The 19,751-nt window shown below is 45.1% G+C and overlaps 1 protein-coding gene across 2 annotated transcripts in view; it reads left to right on the top strand.

Moving 5' to 3' along the window:
• Abcc5 (ATP binding cassette subfamily C member 5) overlaps window positions 1-19,751 on the top strand; it is a 97,537-nt gene that overhangs the window by 54,612 nt on the left and 23,174 nt on the right. For both annotated transcript variants that reach the window (XM_059277828.1, XM_059277829.1), the window contains exons 15-24: window positions 5,453-5,656; window positions 6,618-6,761; window positions 9,197-9,299; window positions 11,523-11,707; window positions 12,179-12,325; window positions 12,855-12,984; window positions 14,527-14,680; window positions 14,762-14,890; window positions 16,949-17,135; window positions 18,781-18,870. In XM_059277828.1, the coding sequence (XP_059133811.1) occupies window positions 5,453-5,656; window positions 6,618-6,761; window positions 9,197-9,299; window positions 11,523-11,707; window positions 12,179-12,325; window positions 12,855-12,984; window positions 14,527-14,680; window positions 14,762-14,890; window positions 16,949-17,135; window positions 18,781-18,870 (1,473 nt within the window). The remainder of the gene's footprint in view (window positions 1-5,452; window positions 5,657-6,617; window positions 6,762-9,196; window positions 9,300-11,522; window positions 11,708-12,178; window positions 12,326-12,854; window positions 12,985-14,526; window positions 14,681-14,761; window positions 14,891-16,948; window positions 17,136-18,780; window positions 18,871-19,751) is intronic.

The following is a 19,751-nucleotide window of genomic DNA, read 5'->3' as shown; positions in this document are numbered from 1 at the left end:
GGGAGGGCTTTGGAAAACTTTGCAAGGACATGCCAGAATCCCTTCCTAGGAGGGCATCTCCCAGGAAAGAACTACACAGAGGGTTTTGCTTTCATGATCCTATGTTAGTAAAGCATTTGTTGATCAGCACAAAAATATCAATACTGCCTGTTTTAGGTATTTACTTACCTAAATACTAATGAATATACCTAAATAAATGCAAATCTTAAGCATATCCCATTCAGATTCCAAATAGTTTTGTTTTTACTCTGTTTAAATATTTTTTAGCAGGGCATGGTGATACATGCCTTTAATGTTAGAACTTGGGAAGCAGAGGCAGGTAGAAGCCAGCCTGGTCTACATAGCAAGTTCCACGACTGTATTGTGAGACCCTGTAGATATAACAGTCTTATTAAATAAGAAACACAGAGCCAAATGCAGAGTTAAAAGCCCAAGAGGTCAGAGCAGAGCTAAGAGCTGAGACTTAAAACTGCCTTCTTGATCTTTCTGCCGCTGCCGTCCTTCCCCTCAGAAAGAGGTCTACTTCTTGTGTGTCTGTCTTTTTATTGACTTTCTGTTCTGCCTTCTCATTGGTTGTAAACCCAACCACATGACCTCCTTGTCACTGCCTGTCTATATAGACCTCTATGGTTGGTATTGAGATTAAAGGCGTGTGTCCCCATGCTGGCTGTGTCCTTGAAAACACAGAGATCTGTCTGTCATGTGATCAGGATTAAGGGCATGTGCTACCACTGCCAGACTTCTGCTATGGCTTGCTATTAGCTCTGACCCCCAGGTAACTTTATTTATTAACATACAAATAATATCACATTTCAGTACAAATAAAATATCACCATAAGACCCCTTTGAGAAGCAGGGTGGTGGAAAGACTTGAGTAAATTTTTTTTTTTTTTTTTTTTTTTTTTTTTTTTTTTTTGGTTTTTCGAGACAGGGTTTCTCTGTGTAGTTTTGCGCCTCTCCTGGAACTCACTTGGTAGCCCAGGCTGGCCTTGAACTCACAGAGATCCGCCTGGCTCTGTCTCCCGAGTGCTGGGATTAAAGGCATGCGCCACCACCGCCCGGCTGAGTAAATATTTTTTAAACTGCAAGTCAAGCAAGTACATGTTGAGCTTCTTTCCCATGGTCCATCTGCCTTCCACTAGATAAGTGGAATCCACTTCGAATAAATCTCTCTCTTCTGTCCTGAGCAGGCTCTGTGTCTGCCTCTTTGGTGAGCTGACTTCAGTTAAACCCTCAAACTAGATTTGGTAGTGATTTAATTAATTCCTAAGTTCTCAAATCTTGGTCTCCAGATCAGGGGCATCAGCATCACTTGGGAGCTTGTTAGAAATGCACATTGTTATGTTATATTCCTGAGCAATCTGTTTTAATAAGCTCTGCAGATAATTCTGATACATACCAAGTTTGAGAACCTCTGATTGATAGCATGTTTTGCTTTTATTTTTTTTCCCTAAAAATGACATTTAAAAAACAATAGAAAATCAAGTGCCATTTGATGATTGAATTACTCATTTGTTCACATAGCGGCATTTGTCAGGTGTAGATGGACATTCCCACCAGCAACTTCCAAATACCTGGCAGCCACTTCCCAAATTACCACATAGAGGCTTATATTAATTATAAATGTTCGGCCAATACCTCAGGCTTATTACTAGCTAACTCTTACACTTAAATTATCCCATAATTCTTATCTATGTTTAGTCACCTTTTCTCAGGATGGCATTCTCATCTTGCTTCTCTGCGTTTGCCAGCAACTCCTCTGACTCCACCCTTCCTCATCCCATCATACTTAGTTTGACTTTCCCTCCTAACTGTATCCTGTTCAGCTATTGGCCAGTCAGCATGTTTATTGAACCAGTCACAGTGACATATATTCACACAGTGTAAAGGAATATTCCACAGCATTTTCCTCTTTTTGTCTAAATAAAAAACAGGTGGTTTTAACTTTAACATAGTAAGATTATATACAACAAAAACATTTATCATATAACAATTATAGTTGCAATATCTAGTCTATTTGTGTTTGGCAAAATTAGAGAAAATACTCCATTTTCTATCCTATCCTGGTGAGTCCAAAGTGTTGTACCTAATTTACTTTCTATCCTAACTTGCATTACCAACCCAAAACTATCTTTTTATGTCTCTCAACCTTATATACTTTACACCTCTTTTGTGAGTGTCTTTTCTGAATTTGGTGACAAGGAAAACTTAAACTATCTAGTCTTCAACTCCATCAGAGACCTGAGAAGGATATAATATCCTGAGTAAACAGGAAGTGTAGAGCAAACAACTTCCAAAACTAAGAAATGACAGAAACAGCTGGATGCCTGGACAATCACTCAAAGTTCCTCTGTAATGTTGGGGCATCCATCCCTGGCCTACAGGCCGAGAATATCTGACAGACTTATCTGTGAAGCAGGATTTTTGAAGGACTGCCCTACCCCATCTTGGCAAAATTTGGTAGTCGCTTTTTTGTGTGTCCTACTGGTCCAGTTTGAACAGTAACTGTCAGCAATTGAGGTAAGGGCGGTTTGTTTGCCCACATGGCTAGCTTTTGCCATAAAGAAAGCAAACTCCTTATGGAGTTTCTTCAATGCCCATCATCTTTCCTGGAGTGTATTGGTGATACCAGGAACAGACGTGTCTCACTGTCATGAAAAGACTAAGTTATTAAAACACTTTAAATGCCATATTCTGTAGGTCTTTGAAGTGTTTGAAGATTACCTACCTATCTGAAATATATCTTTGTATACCTAGAAAATCTAACATGACTATAAGTTTGACTATTAATCTGTATTTCTTAATTATACATTATATTTTTAAATGAACTGTATAAGCACAATACTCCAAACAAGAGTAGAAACATAGATACAGTAGATTTTAACAAAAATAACCTCAAATTTGTATCAATATACAAAAGTATCTTAAACAAGAGTAGAAACCTATATACAGTAGATTTTAACAAAAATAACCTCAAATTTGTATCAATATACAAAAATATCTTAAACAAGAGTAGAAACATATATACAGTATAGCAAAAATAACCTCAAATTTGTATCAATATACAAAAATTCATACCAATGTAAAATATTTAGACTAGTAGTTGCTTTTTTGGTTTAAGAGTGTATTCAATAATCTACCCTTTTATCCTGTCATTTCTATATCATACCCCCCACTCTTTTTAGAAAGAGATTTTTGAATCTAATCTCCTTAGTTCAGGTTTTTTCTGACCATTACCAGCAACAACTTGTAACCAACCCCTCTTAATGATAATAAACATCCATAATCCATCTTTTGGGGATATAAGTTCTCTAGACTACTTCTTGCTGATTGGGGGCGCTGGTGATCTCTGGGGGACCCTGAAAAAGTTTAGAATTATGATCAAATCTTGACTGGAGTATTCTGTGAGGCTGGATCATCTCAGCCAGCAGCCTTGAAGCTGTTGTGGATGCAGAATTCTGAGGAGACTGTAACAGGCACTCTGAGATGCTGGATCACCTAGGCCATCTGTTCTCACTGGTGTCTGGTCCCCTTGCTCTGAAAATACAAACTTTTAAAGGTAACATACATATCTGCATTAATACAAGTATAAACTGTGCATTGTACATAAATCAGCTGAAAATGATTTTTTTTGTTTTATGTTTGAGCAGGTAAAATATACATCACATGTCTTGTAGTTCTTTTTGGTTTATATTTTATGCCTGTAGTCAGGATTTCAGGGGGTCTTCCTTGATCAAACCTGATTTTCTTTAACTTTTAACAAATCCACAGCCTTTTATTTTCTATGTAAATAAAAGCAGAACTGCTTTTCCAAAGTACCATGTCTTTTGACTTCCATTTTGAAGTCAAGACATTTTCAAAATATATAGGTTGGTTTAATCCAGCAGCATGTATAATCAAAAGTCTCTTAGCAGCTATTGATTCTTCCTCAGCAGTCAAAAAATTCAGACAACACAATAACATACAGTATCCAGATATACAGTATCCAGATACAGTATCCAAAATACACAGTATCTGTGTATTTTCCATCTTTAGGTGGCTTTTTTCTTTCATGTTACTTTACTCCCCCTTTAAGGACTTTATTATTTTAAAACTGTAGTTTTAAATCTATAACTGTATATGCTGTTTCTTTTCTTTCTCCCAAGCACACTAAACCATTTAGATTTTTTTTTTGTCTGAATCAGTCTTTACTGCATATCTTTATCTTTTGCTGACCACATGAGTCTTTAAACTGCTAAGTGGCGTGGCTTGGACCAAAGCAGTGGCTTTGGCGGCTGGCTCCACCCAGCTCCTTGGTCTGTGAGAGCTTAGCTTCATGGCAGAGGACTGGCAAGAGCCACACTTGCCACCCTAACTCGAGTTTCTGGGTTCATATTGCCACCGAGTAGTGTGCCACTCGCTACTTATAAGCTCCATCTAAGAATTTGGTAGCAGGACTTCCCAAAGGAGCCATGTGTGCCACCAGCACAAGCCAGGAAGCCATGTCTTAAAGGAGCCGTGCCTCTGTTCACTGCCAGCAAACAGAGCCCACCCAAGAAAATGCTACTACCAAGAAGCCATGCTTTACTCTGTTCTTTTGTGTGTTTAGAATCCCTTTTTTAAAGCTTTCTCGGGTTTTATGTGGAATTTTTTTGTCAAACGTTTGGGTGCCATACGTAGATAGATGTTTCTGTCCTGCCAGCAACTCCCAAAGACCCGGCAGCTGCTTCCCCAATTACCTCACAGAGGCTTATATTAATTATAAATGCTCGGCCAATACCCCAGGCTTATTACTAGCTAACTCTTACACTTAAATTAACCCATAATTCTTATCTATGTTTAGCTATGTGGCTTAGTATCTTTTCTCAGTATGACATTCTTATCTGTCAGGTGTGTGTGCCAGTGACGTGTTCAGTAGTTGCCTGGTATTGGGACTAAAAGATTAAGACAGTAGTTTGTATATAGAAGAAGCTTATAGTTAAGGGGGTAAGAGACCCAGATAAATTGGCACAAAATTAAACCCTTCTGTGGGTATGAGGAGTTTCCCAGAAGAGATGGTACCACAGTCAAGCAGGCACAGTGCAGAAAAACAAATGATGTCATGTAGGTTCATAAAGTACACGTTGTTTTAAATCTCAGGGTGTGGGGGGTTGTATGTGACTATTTAGATTCTTTCAGGGTTCTTAAAGAGTTTTAGGCAAGGATGAAGAATGGTCAACTTCTTGTTTTAGAAAACTCTTTCCGTGGAAGAGAGTGACCTGGGCAGTGTCAAAGCCACATGTAGGTCTGATTGGTACTTAGATGGTTGTGGGCTGAGACTCCCCCAGTCCCTAAGGAGGATCACACTGGCACTTTATATAGGCAGGGAGTTCAAGAGTCATTTTGGTTAAGGAAGAGAAAAGATGACTGGGATGACTATTAAGCACTGTTCTGGATTTAAGATAGAGGCTTCCCTTTGCTTTGGGGTTCATAGATTGGAGAGCGAGGAGCCAACCTGAGTGGTGGACAGCGCCAGAGAATCAGCCTTGCCCGCGCCTTGTATAGTGACAGGAGCATCTACATCCTGGATGACCCCCTCAGTGCCTTGGATGCCCATGTGGGCAACCACATCTTCAACAGTGCCATCCGGAAGCACCTCAAGTCTAAGACGGTTCTGTTTGTTACACACCAGTTACAGGTACAGCACATCCTCTCCTAGGCTGCTCACGTACGCTTGGTACAGGGTGGGCTTGGGCCAGGTGTCTCTGAGACAATTAGCAGTTCCTAGGGTTTGCCGTTTTCATCTCCTCAGCAAAGAGCCTTCTGAGCAAGGTACCAGCACTCCAGTTGGCCATCCGACTCGGGGGTCCTTGAAACATGCTGGTTCTGCATGCAGACCAGCAAGTAGAAGGGCTGAGAAGAGCATCTGGTGTAGAGTCTGGGTCGAGTTAGTCTGGTAGAAAGCATCGTGGTAGCGTCGGTAGGTGACAAGCACAGCCCGCGCTTGACCTCTGACAGTCTGTGAAGACAGTCATCGCAGAGATCTGCTCGACACGGTTGCTGTCTGAGTTGTCAAGTTCAGTCTGGGGCCCAGGTTCCCTTTCTGCTTTAGAAAACCTGTAAATTCTGTGTCCTTCTGCATGTAGTGTGCACAAGGATTTGAATTAATTGTTAGTTTATATGAGACAGAATCTCACGGTATACCCCTGATCTGGCTTTCGGTTTGTAGACCAGGCCGGCCTCAGCCATGTCTTCCTCCTGGCACAAAGGCCTGTGCCACCATACTCAGCCAGGATTTGAAATTTAATGGGAAGTTTGTGCAGCTCCATCCTCAGAACACATAAGAAATACTATCTGGGCCTGTGTACAGGGTGCAGTAAACTAAAAAGCAGAGGCTGTCAGCCTTGAGACTGATCACACTGAGGACTGGTGACTCTGTGTGGTGGTGGTGGGGGAGTGGTCTGCTCTGTGCAGTCAGGTCTTGGTCCACTCTATGCCAGTAGTATCTCTCCCCCTTATTTTGACGATCTGAAGTATCCTCAAGTTGTCAAGTGGCAGCCAAACCATCTCTGGTTGAGACATAGCAAGTGAAGATTGGGTGTTTGAATGTATTTGCATAAATATCAGCAATTCCGTGTTGTCCTGGCCCTTGTCTCCAGTACCTCGTTGATTGTGATGAAGTGATCTTCATGAGAGAGGGCTGTATCACAGAAAGAGGTACCCATGAGGAGCTGATGAACTTGAATGGAGATTACGCTACTATTTTTAATAACCTGTTGCTGGGAGAGACACCCCCTGTTGAGGTAAGGTTTGCTGGGTTTATATGTCTCGTTTCTACACAGGGAGACATGACACCCACTCGGGAAGAGCTCAGTTGAACTCTGTGTGCCGTGGTGTCCTATGACCAGACTTCTGTGCTGTGTTCACCTGTGGGAGAGCAGGAGGAGGGGTGAGAATTAGAGAGACTGTATGCTAGTGTGTGGTCTCAGCGAGGCTCCTTAAACCTTGACTAGAGCAGTGTGAGACTCTCTCTGCATGTACCAGTGATCAAGGTGTCGGGAAGGGAATTAAATGCTGCATACATTTGGATATGACCCATGGTATCTTGGATCCTGATTTGACACTTAGATGCTCTGCTTACTGGGCTAAGTCCTTTAGATACCATTCCATTAGACGTTTTATTTGAATTGTGCGGCCGGATATGTTTTTGTCTCCCTTAGAGAGGAGGAAGCTGAGGCCCAGCTGAGTTGAGCAGCTTACTGATAAGGATGGTTTGATCCCAGGTTTCTTTGTATTTGTGCCCACCCACCTCCTGTGCAGCACCCAGAGGCCAGCTTTCCATGCCTTCACGTAGGCTCCAAGCTAGGGCAAACGACACGTGTAGAGCAGTCCCTGAGGCCATGCTTCCTTCCTGACAGCGTCCCTGTTTCGTGGGGTCCTGAGAGTGACTCAGGCTGGGGTTTAAGCTGTCATGTTGCTTGCCAGGTTATTTTGAGACTGACACAGAATGAAAGGATGTTCCTGGGACCCTCTCTTGTGGCTTACCTCAGTGTTTCGCTTTTGTGATTTCACATACGTACAGTGCAGCCAACTGTCCATAACTGATTTGTTAGGCCGTTTGGTAGACTTCTAGCCGTCCTGGGATCACCAGTGACATCTGTAGAGACAGTCTGATCCAGATTTAAGTTTTATGATCTGCTATGACTTCCAGGAAGCTTTGGACTCCCCAAATGTTGCCTCATTGCTGTAGAGTTGGAGGGGGAAATCAGAAGAGAAACTAATTATCCAAGGAGCAAGAGACAGATACTGGACAGCTAGGATGTTAGCTGGGAAGCATGCTTTCTGAGTGTCATTTAAGAGGCAGCAGGATGGCAGTGGATAATGGAACTGGCTTCGTAAGCCTGGCCACCTGAGTTCAATTCCCAGAACCCACCAAGTTGTCCCCTGACCTCCACATGTGCACCATGGTATGTGGACCCTGACACACACATCGTACTGGTTGCTTACAGTTGTTGTGTTGTGTAATCTGCTTTCCCCAGGAAGTGTTCCACAGATGCTAATATCTTTTTAAACAGTGCATTTACTCATGCCATGCAGTAAATATATTCAGAACCCTGTCTGCTTATCCAGATACAGCTCTAGCTAGATTTCATAGTTTTAAATTTTCACTGTGTCTTTAGAAAGTCTAACTGGTAAACCTGAAGATATGACATATCATGTAAAATTGAATTCAGTGACGTGTATGGAGGAAATTTTCTGAAGATGCAGCAGGAACTTGGCAAGGGGCATTAAATAGGGTTTTTTGTTGGTGGTGTTTTTCTGTGCCCTGCTCTGGGTAGTTATGGCAGTAGGCACTGAGTAGAGAGTTACCCTGTGTGGAACTCGCCTTGTCTTGTTAGGTACTGTAGGGCAGGCCGGTGCTTTGGTGATCTCACAGGTAATTCTAACCAGATACTGCAGCATGCTGAAAGAGTACTGAGGGAACTGAGCTTTATTGCAGAGGAATGTGAATTGCCTTCAAAAGGCATAGTATTTGAACCCATCTGAATAGGGACACCTGTGACTGAGATTGGAACAAGGAGGGGACTTAGCTTGGACAGAGGTTAAGGAATGGTGTGAGGTCAGTCAAGTGTGGCTGGAGAGTAGGAGCCATGAGAAGTAGTGAAATGAGAGAGGAACTGACAGCCGTGGGTCGGGGCCAAAACGCAGAGATCCCGCACAAGCAAGCAGAGAAGTTTGGGGTTCTTCTGTGGTGGCAGAGGGAAATGGTGGTATCTCTGGATCTGAGTGAGTATGTGGCAGGTCACAGGTAGGAACGGAAGTGACTTCAGTGCTACTTAATCACGGGCAAATTGAAGAATAATATAGTACGCCTGCCTGGGTTTGCAGGCCAGGTCTTGAACGGCTTAGTGGAGAATAAGTCAGTGGACTAACAAGGTAGGAACCTGAATCCGAAAAGAGTGAAGGGGTTGAGATGGTACAAGAAATTAGTGTAGATTATTGTAGGTGGCTTTCTTAAGAAAGTAGGTGTGCCAGGCATGGTGTCTGGCCTGGGATCCTGAGTAGACCAGGGTCAGTGTGGGCTAGACACAGAAACCTGGTGTCAAAAGTAAATAAGAACTTGGGTGTACCTTTTATTTATATTACTAGCTCAGTGAATGATTCTCTAGTATATCTCCTGTAGACATTGATCTGAATGAACGTTGTATGACTGGAGTTTTTTTTTTAATGTTATTAGATTAATTCAAAAAAGGAAGCTAGTGGGTCACAGAAGAAATCACAAGACAAGGGCCCCAAACCAGGCTCAGTGAAGAAGGAGAAGGCAGTGAAGTCAGAGGAAGGTAAGGACATTTGTGAGAGTTCTGTTTGTCATTTATCAGGAGTAATGCCGTGTGGAGATGGATGGTGTTTGATGCCATTGTGTGTCACACTTGTAGAATAACGAAGTTCCAAGGTAATATTAAGTGAGGGCCCTGGGTGTGCCTCAACAAGGGAAGTCAGATAACCTTTGATCCTTTGCCTTTTCTGCAGACAAAGGGTGGAGTCAGTTGTGGGTAATTAGAGCTGAGTCATTCTGAGTGGGCCTTCCTTCCTTCTAGTCACCTCTGTCCTTGAACTGAAATCCCAGTTAAAGCTGGCTGTCCAGTGTGCCTCCTCCTCAGTGTGCGCCAGGCCGGGAAGCTTGCTGCCTGGTCCTGGTGCTGTTTGCAGAGCTCTGGAGGAGTCACAGGCAACACTTCTGCTGGGACTTCCTCGCCTGGGTCTTGAGAGTCTCAGAAGTTATTTGCTGTAACGTAGGCATTTTCATGTTTGTGAATTAGCATGTGTCTCCTTTGAGATCAGAAGGACAGGCAGTTTGTCCAGTGATCTCTTTGTTGAGTCACCTCCTACCTAGTAACTGGAATCTTTTAGGATAAAAGCCTGGCTTCTGGTAGCCCCAGTAAACTGTTGAGCCCCCAGTTCCGAGTACACCAAGTCACAATGAAAACAAAGAAAGGACATTTATTCAGCATGGCTACCTTGAGAAGAGGCACTGAGTTGTGGGAGGCCAGCTGGGAGACCAGTTCCCACATTTTCCCCCAGGGTACTCTTGAGGAGAGGGGATAAGAGATTTAGATAGAGGGATAGAGGGGAGGGAAACACACAGAAACACAGGATAGCCTCGGGAGGGCCTGGATCCACCAGTCCCTCCTGTCTCTTCTAAAGGGCTACATATAGGAATGCCAAGGGGTGGAGCAAAAGACCTCCTCCCAGCACAGCCAAGTGCAGACCCTTCGAATCACCTGATAACCACACATGTGGTCAAGCAATCCTCTACTGCAGCCCTGCTGGCTAAGCTCAGATCTCCCCAGGAAACCTTTATGGGCCTCCACACTGAGTGATGCCAAGTCCACCCCCAGGGTCCTGACATGAGCTTTCAGGTTAAACAGAGGGAGAATGGAACAAGTGGTCTGCAATTCCAGGCAGTGGTTCTTGCCCATCCTTGTCCTGGTTCTTGAGGGGAGCAGTCTGGTTTTTACAAGATGGTCATTTCTGTTCCGTGGCGCAGCCCTGGATGTACGGATAACTACCCTCTCGGGTGGGGAACTGTTTGTCTTGTGAGGTTTTGTTCTTCCTGGACAAAGGTCTAGGATCATTCAGAGCTTCACCAGTCTGACCAAGAATAATCTTAACAAAGAGGCTTTTTATTTAGATACTAGATGACTAGGGCTGCTCCTGGGACTCAGAATTCCCAGGATGTAGCATCAAGTCACAAAGAGTCAGGGGTTTATAAGGCAAAGAAACATGAGGTCACATTACATCCATGTGCAGGCATACATCCTGCAATCGGAAGGTTATATTTTGTTTAAGTGCAGCATAAGCCCTTAGCAAGCATATGTCTTCAGGTGTCCTGGTACTCTTGAACAAGCACCTTTATTTACAGAAGCAGAGCAGTGGTTAACATTATGACTATTTTCTTACATAAACTATCTTTCATAAACAACGGTTCCATTAAAATTGTACAAGACAAGAGTGATGGCCCTTAACATTCTAGGAAGCATCTGTCCTTGGCCCAGTGCGGCTTTTATATTAGAGGTAATTTTGTTTTATAGACTTCTTGAGCATAGTAATTTAAACTTAAAACATAATGTTAGCCATCAGTGAAGGTTTAGGCCAGTGGCCTAATCTTTGTGCCTTCAGCCTTGAGGGGTTATGAAATTGGCTCTGCCATTGCATTTAGTACATGTTTCTATGTTTCATCAGCCTGTCCCCCAGACTGTGACCCTGTCCTCAGTGAGGTTCTGAAAGACAGGGACCTCTGTAACCTCATCTTGTAGATGGTGCTGAAGAAATGTTCAATAAATGGGTGTTAGGATAGAGAGGAGGTAATTATTTTTTTCGAAACAGGGTTTCTCTGTGTAGCCCTGGCTGTCCTGGAACTCGCTCTGTAGATCAGGCTGGCCTTGAACTCACAGAGATCTGCCTGGCTCTGCCTCCCGAGTGCTGGGATTAAAGGCGTGCGCCACCGCCACCCGACCAGTTGTACTCCCTTCTAAGGTCATATTTCTTTTCGTCTTTCCCAGGGCAGCTCGTGCAGGTGGAGGAGAAAGGGCAGGGCTCGGTGCCTTGGTCCGTCTATGGCGTCTACATCCAGGCAGCAGGGGGGCCCTTGGCTTTCCTGGTCATCATGGTCCTTTTCATGCTGAACGTGGGCAGCACTGCCTTCAGCACCTGGTGGCTGAGCTACTGGATCAAGCAAGGAAGTGGGGTGAGATGTCCGTTACTGGGAGTTCTGTGTCTGATAATGTGGCCTTGCCTCCCTCGTCCCTGACTGCTCCGAGGGAACTCCTGTGCTTTCCACTAAAAAGAAGCATCAGAAACGTCATGAGATAGCCCAGCAAAGTGCGTAGCTTTGTTTTGCATATCAGTTAAGAGATAATTTAAAGGAGAGAAGGCAGTGAGCAGGGACGTTCCCAGATGAGGATGCGTAATGTAGTCTGACAGAATGGAAAAGTCCCTGGCCACCCCAGCGCTGTCCGACTAGTCAGTACGTAGAACCGTGGTGGACAGTAAGTCGGTTCTTTGTGTTCACCCACTAGTAAGAAGAGAAGTGGGTAGCAAGGTTGCCTTGTGTTGGCCGTGACAGGGTCTGAGGTCATTCCTCGAGTTTCTGTCCTGGAGCTGAAAGTGACCTAGGTGTCTCAGGAATCTCACCCTGTGGTACCTTATCTCCCAACAGAACACCACGGTATTTCAAGGGAACAGGAGCTCCGTGAGTGACAGCATGAGGGACAACCCCTTCATGCAGTACTATGCCAGCATCTACGCCCTCTCCATGGCAGTCATGCTGCTCTTGAAAGCTATTCGAGGAGTTGTGTTTGTCAAGGTATACCAGTGGGTGGGCTGTGGTGTACCCCTCCCCAGATCGTGGGAAAGGCTTGGTGTGGCATATGTGTGCAGTGGGTGGGCTGTGGTGTACCCCTCCCCAGATCATGGGAAAGGCTTGGTGTGGCATATGTGTGCAGTGGGTGGGCTGTGGTGTACCCCTCCCCAGATCATGGGAAAGGCTTGGTGTGGCATATGTGTGCAGTGGGTGGGCTGTGGTGTACCCCTCCCCAGATCATGGGAAAGGCTTGGTGTGGCATATGTATGCAGTGGGTGGGCTGTGGTGTACCCCTCCCCAGATCATGGGAAAGGCTTGGTGTGGCATATGTATGCAGTGTGTGGGCTGATGAAATGACTTGGATCTCATGGTCCCGGGCTTTTTGTTAGTTGCCCGTGTCTGCTGACCATTTGTACTTACCCCAGCACTGGGAATGGATGTCCTGCAGGGTGGTCACCTGCAGGAGTAGGAATTGACCCTTCCTTGAGTAACCAGGTCTCTGTGCCCTGATCATTTTGTCTCTGCTCTCCAGGGCACACTGAGAGCATCCTCCCGGCTCCATGACGAGCTTTTCCGAAGGATCCTTAGGAGCCCCATGAAGTTTTTTGACACTACCCCAACAGGAAGGATTCTCAACAGATTTTCTAAAGACATGGATGAAGGTATCTCTCACTGGTCCTTTCTTTTATGCTCTGGAGTCCAGCCAGTGCTCACTGCCTCTAGCCTTTCTGGGTACCACCCCACACCCATCCCACTCCCCACCCCCCAAAATAAACGTACAGCTTTGTCTCTCCTGAGACTGAGAACAGAGTCTGGCATTTGCATCAAGAATATTTTGAGCAGGGCGGTGGTGGCGCATGCCTTTAATCTCAGTACTCGGGAGGTGAATCTCTGTGAATGTGAGGCCAGCCTGGGCTACAAAGTGAGATCTAGGACAGGCTCCAAAGCTACACAGAGAAACCCTGTCTCAAAAAAGCCAAAAAAAAAAAAAAAAAAAAAAAAGAAAAAAGAAAAGAAAAAAGAATATTTTGAATTCTCATTCTGCCTATCTGACCTGAAGGTAAAGTCAGAGGGTCAAGGTGTGTGCTGCACCAGAACTCCAAGTTCTCCATCATCCAGAATATAGTATGGCCTCCTGACCTTTGCTGAGGACGCTAGTGTGGCAAACAGCAGTGGGTGTTTTATGTGCCTTGTCTTCATCCACACAACAACTGTTGATTTACCTGTCCAGTACCCAAGAAGGTTATATCCAGAAAGGCTGAGTGATTTGCCCAGGACCAAACTGCTATTGGGTGACCAAGTTGGGAGATGCGCTCAGTATCTTTTCACTTTAAAGTTACTGTTTTATCTACCGCATGGTGGTCAACTCCACGGGAGGAGCTTCGGTAGGCCAGTGGAAGGCCGTGGCCAGAAGTAAAAGGACCTGTAAGCAGACTCAATACCAGAACTGGTGCATAATATGTTTCTACTTCTGCACACATGCAGGCACACGGTGTACATTTGCACAGACACATGTACATTCTGACATGCACACCTGTACAAACACACACATGAGCACATACATGTACATACATGCACAGACGCACAGACGCACAGACACGCACACACACAAGCAGACAAGAGAGCTACAGCTCTCAGTTTAGTCCTTGACTGGAGTCTGTGGCAAAAGGGTTTTGAGTTTGAGGCTCTCTTGGCTTTATACTGAGACCCTTTCTCAAAAAGAAGGGAAGAAAAGCAGCAGTGCTCCTGACATGGCTGTGTCCTCACGAAAGTGCCTCTGCCCAAAGAACGGGGTACAGGGGAGTAGCCAGAAAGACCTGGCGCTGTTGCTGTTGAAGGTTCTGCACACGTCTGATGCTTACATATGTTTAAACTTTTCTTGTGTTGGTAAGAACATAGATGACCTGGTTTTCCTCTTGTCATGTTGGTTTCCAAGCATTTTACATACACGTATAATCCTTTGTAGAGGGATTGTTTAGCAGGAGGAGGAACAGCTGAGGAGAACAGGACGATGGAGGAGAAGACCACTCAAACACAAACGATGGCCACTGAGTTTATTCTTCTTGGCTAAAACTGTTCAAGTTTTCTCACAGACCTCGGGGATTTTGTGGAGCCTTATTATCTATTTTTAAAACTATTTAGCTCCGTCTTCTGTGTTTGTGGGTCCCAAGAGTCTGAAACTTGTTCTCTCGTGGTCTCCTCAGTGGACGTGCGCCTGCCGTTCCAGGCCGAGATGTTCATCCAGAATGTGATCCTGGTGTTCTTCTGTGTCGGAATGATCGCAGGAATCTTCCCGTGGTTCCTGGTGGCAGTAGGGCCTCTTCTCATCCTCTTCTCAGTCCTCCACATCGTCTCCAGGTAAACAGGACGCATGCATCGCCAGGGACAAGGCCGTGGCCGCCAGTGTCCTACAGTGACACAGAACCCATTCCCTCACAGGGTCCTGATTCGCGAGCTGAAACGCCTGGACAACATCACACAGTCTCCTTTCCTCTCGCACATCACGTCCAGCATACAGGGCCTTGCCACTATCCACGCCTACAACAAAGGACAGGAGTTTCTACACAGGTGAGTGTTGGTGGGGGCCTCAGGCTTTGGAGGGGAGCTGGCGTCTCAACTGTTACAGTTGCCGTTAGAGGCCGTTCCAGGCCAGAGCTTGGGGTCAGAAAACTCATCCCAAAAGGTATTATTGATGCAACCAAACTGTCTCTGATTAAAACTCAGCCACTTGGTAAGACCTTTTCTGAGAAAATGAGACAACAGAAACACAGACCAGAGCAAGTGTGGATCTATGACATGCTGCCCTTTGAGAATGTGTGTGCACATTTAGATATCTCTGAAAGCATATGGAAAGGAATAGGAGGAATTTGGAAGGAGGAACTGGGGACCCAGAGATTGGTAAGAAAAAGACTGACTTTTTTGTAGTGAACCTTCTAAAACTTGTATAGCACTTGTTATACAAGGGTGAAGATTGGGTTGAGATCCCCTGAACCCCTGTAATTGCCAAATGAGCATGGCATGGCAGCCACCTGGAATGTGAGCCTTAAAAGGCTAAGACAGAAGATCCCAGAGTAAGCTGGTAAGGTAGACTAGCCATGTCTGAACGCTCTAGGTTTGATTGAGAGACCCTGCCTCAGTAAATAAGGTGAAAGAATGATCAAGGAAGATTCCTCAAGCCTCCACAGGCTCACATGTACACACATGTGCCCTCACACATACCCACTCTGTACACAGACACATGAAAAACACTTAAAATTCCCTCTCTCTCTCTCTCTCTCTTTCTCTCTCTCTCTCTCTCTCTCTCTCTCTCTCTCTCTCTCGTGAGTGTGTGTGTGTGCACACACACACGCACGCACATGTGTATATTGCCTACTAAAGAAAAAATTAAGTCATTTCTCATGAAAATGGTAGAGGAAAACAGGTTAGAAAAAATGACTCTAAATGACTCAGAAAGAGCCTTCCTAACTGAAGATAATGACGTGTACAGTGTTTTCATGGGGAGGAGTGGTACCGTGTTAACGTCTGAAATTCTACATTTTTTTCTTCTTTTTTTTCCTCATTGTATTTTTTCTGAAGTTTTTATATTTTACTATAAGGAAGAAAGTTGTTTTTTTTTGTTTTGTTTGTTTTTTAAGCAACGCCCATGTGCCTAGCAGAACTTCCTGTGTGGAGCTCTGCTTCCCCGTGGTGCCGGCCCTCCTCGCGATTGCAGTGAAGTGTGTCCTTGGCGGACGGTCACTGCCTGCCTCTCTCCTGCTGAACTTCAGTCATTGCTTCTGGCTCTGTAGCCTTGGGAAGCAATTCCCCTCTGCAGGAGTGTGTCTGCACACTCAGCATTGATCCTGCAGTCGCCCTGAGAGTTTCTTTTTCCTAGTCTTGGACTATGTCTGCTGCTCGCCTTTAAAGCCTCCTGCTTTGAGGAAATGACCCCTGACCTGAACTTCCTCTAAAGTTCAGCACAAGCCTTTGGATTTGGCCTCTTTGCCCATGTTTCTCAGTGGTAGAGTTTTCTCTCTCAAGTCTTCAGGGTTTGTTGTTGTTGTTGTTGTTGTTGTTGTTTTGGATGTTATTTACGCGCGCGCGCGCGCGCGCGCGCGTGTGTGTGTGTGTGTGTGTGTGTGTGTGTTTGAATGAGTTTATGTATACCCTATGCATAGCAGGACTCCCAGGAGGCCAGAGAGGGCATCAGGTCCTCTGGAACTGTATGTAGTTTCATATTGTTGTGAGCTGCCTTACGGGTATTGAGAACCAAACCCAGTTCCTCAGCGAGAACAGCTGCGGAGCCATCTCTCCAGGCCCTAGGTTTTTACTTTTTTAAGTCACGGTCTTTACTGTGTGTGCTGGTCTGGAACTCCCTCTTTAGACCAGGCCGACCGCGAACTCACAGAGATCCACCTGCTTCCACTTTTCTAAGTGCTGGGATTAGAGGCAGCACCACCACACCGCCCTCCCTAACATCTCTAGTGTGGGTTTCAGGTTTCTCAAAGGGTAACTCACATCAGAACACCCGCACCCTCTCGTGTGAGCCCTGTTTGCCCTGCACTCTGGTCCTCGGCAGGTTTGACGTCAGCCCGTGAGTCGGATCTTATGGTCTTCCCTCGCCCATGGCCGTTCTCCTCCTCACAGGTATCAGGAGCTGCTGGATGACAACCAGGCTCCTTTTTTCTTGTTCACTTGTGCGATGAGGTGGCTGGCAGTGCGGCTGGACCTCATCAGCATCGCCCTGATCACCACCACTGGGCTGATGATTGTCCTCATGCATGGGCAGATCCCCTCGGCCTACGCGGGCCTCGCCATCTCCTATGCTGTGCAGGTCAGTGTCTGGCCTGGAGGTGTTTGACACTGGGGAAGGGTTTGGGGAGGAGTGCTGTTGATAGACTCCAAAATTAAAATAATCTGCTGTGTATAGTAAAGAAATACATGCATTTGTTGGTTTTGAGGCAGGGTTTCTCGGTGTAGTCCTGGCTGTCCTGGAACTCAGTATGCAGACTGAGCAGGCCTCGAACTCAGAGATCAGCCTGCCTCGGTTTCTTGAGTGCTGGGTTAAAGGTGTGTGCCACCATATCTGGCAGAAATATATGCCTTCAATTCCAGCAGTTGGTAGGCAGAGACAAGTGGATCTCTATGATTTGAGGCCAGCTGGTCTACATAGCAAGTTCCAGGACAGCCAAGTAGGACCCTGTTTAAAGGGGGGGGGGGGCAGGGGATACATGCTATCTTCATAAAGAAACATTTAAAAGTGACTTTGTAGTTACCGATGTGTCCACCACCATCTCATCTCTGGCATCTGCTAGTTTTCTGAGTGTTATATACCATTCCCCATTTGCTGCTTACATCTATTTCTGTTTTGGACTTTTGCTTTTCCCAATATTATATGCATAAGCTTTCTCAACCTTAGGGATGATTAACGCTCAAATAGCTCAAGATAAATTTGAGAATTTGACCACTGACTATTTAAAGATGTTTTGACGTCAGTCAACACAAGTAATTTCTATTAAAGTTTAAAAGTGGTATTGGAGTTGTTGTTTTTTTTAATTTTTAATTTTTATGTACGTTGGTATTTTGCCTGCATGTGTTTCTGTATGCAATGTTGGATCCCCAGGAATAGGAGTTATAGACAGTTGTGAGCTGCCATGTGGGTGCTGGGAATCAAACCCAGGTCCTCTGGAAGAGCAGCCAGTGCTCTTAACCACTGAGTCATCTCTCCAGCCCTGGAGCTGTACCTTTTAGTCTATCATAGTAGAATGTTGGGGCTCTGCTTCCTCATACTGTGGGGGATGGAACTGGGAGGAGTGACTGTGCATGAAGCAATGGTGACCATAAGTGGATAATTTATTAGGATAGAGTTTCGGCACAGAGGTGTTTATCACACTACTGTACTCTTGTGTGGTTTTGGCTTCTTTTCCATATTGTAAAGATAAAAATAAGGCAGCAGATGAGCTCCAGAGTGCTGGGTCTCCCTGGATGCCCTGGTGTCTGCCTAGCCCTGCTAGCTGCCAGTGTGTCATGTAGTCAGCAGTCTGAGGTGCATGGGGCTGTGTATTTTCTTTCCTCACGGTGTTGTCTCTTATGGCACTTTCCAGAAGCATTTTCAGTAGTTGCTCACAGGTTGGAATCTCCATTTGTTCTGGTTGCCACAAACTGACTGAGGTAAAGTAGGTGGTTCAGAAGTTACACAGCTTCAGACCTGTGTTACTGGAAACAAAGTAGCTGGCTAGAAGGCCTTTGGGTCCAAGAATACAGTGACCCAAGAGTATGGTGCGCCTGTTTGCGCTAAGTACTGTATTTGATGAGGTGGTGGGTGTGGTGTTAAATGGAAGAAAACCCTTGGGCCCTGAAACCTCGTGCTGCATGAGCTCTGGAGGTTTGTGTGTCAGCCCTGCAGGGGTAGGTAGTTCCCTCTCGCTGCCTGCCCTGTGCTGATACACAGTCTTTTGGTTTTTGTTTCCCATTTTCAGTTAACAGGACTGTTCCAGTTTACAGTTAGACTGGCGTCTGAGACAGAAGCCCGATTCACTTCCGTGGAAAGGATCAACCACTACATAAAGGTGAGGTTGCTGCAGCCTTTCTGGTCATGGATGTCTGTCATGGATGGCGGGTAAGGCAGAGTCTTACCTCCTCCACCTGTCTCATCTCCACTTAAGAGCATCAGCGTCTCAACAGTATGTCTGGAATAGAACAGGGAATATCCTAAAAGTTCCCAAATAGAATGATAAATTCTGTTTAGTTGAAAACTCATGTTCCCTGGCTGATTTCTGTAGTTAACAGGGACACATTCAGAAATATTGTATGGTTTTAAACAGTGTAAGGAAAATGTTATGTTAGCTTAACTGAAAGACAAGATAATAACAATAATAATAATGATGATAATAATGGACAGTGGTGGTGCACACCTTCAATCCCAGCACTCAGGAGGCAGAGGCAGGTGGATCTCTGAGTTTAAGGCCAGTCTGGTCTACAGAGAGAGTTCTAGGCCAGCCAGGGCTACACAGAGAAACCCTGTCTCTAAAACTCAAAGGAAAAAGTACACCATTTTTTATATTTATTTTTGAGATTGTATTTTAATTACAAAATTTCTCCCTCCCTATTCTCCCCCCATACACCTCTCCCATTCTCCCTCAAGCTCATGGTATCTTTTTTCATCAGTTGTAATTGCCTGCATATATGTATTTGTATGTACATATATATTCCCAAATAGAACCTGTTGGGTTCATATAATGTTAGTTGTGTGTGTGTTTTTAGGACTGACTGTTGGGCACTGGAAACCCAGTTGGTGTGCTCTTCCCTAGGGAGGGCCACCTCGCATTACCACCTTCCCTCCATGGCCTCTAGTCCTTGGTGGAGGGCTGAGGCCTCCTGGGCTTTCCCTGTGCAGTTAGGCATGTTCTTGGTGTTGCCCTTGTTCAGCTCATGTTTGGGGCGTCATATA

Source organism: Peromyscus eremicus, chromosome 12 (assembly GCF_949786415.1).
Source record: "Peromyscus eremicus chromosome 12, PerEre_H2_v1, whole genome shotgun sequence".
In the NCBI taxonomy this organism is placed as follows: Eukaryota; Metazoa; Chordata; class Mammalia; order Rodentia; family Cricetidae; genus Peromyscus; species Peromyscus eremicus.
This window is presented reverse-complemented; position numbering and strand designations above follow the sequence as displayed.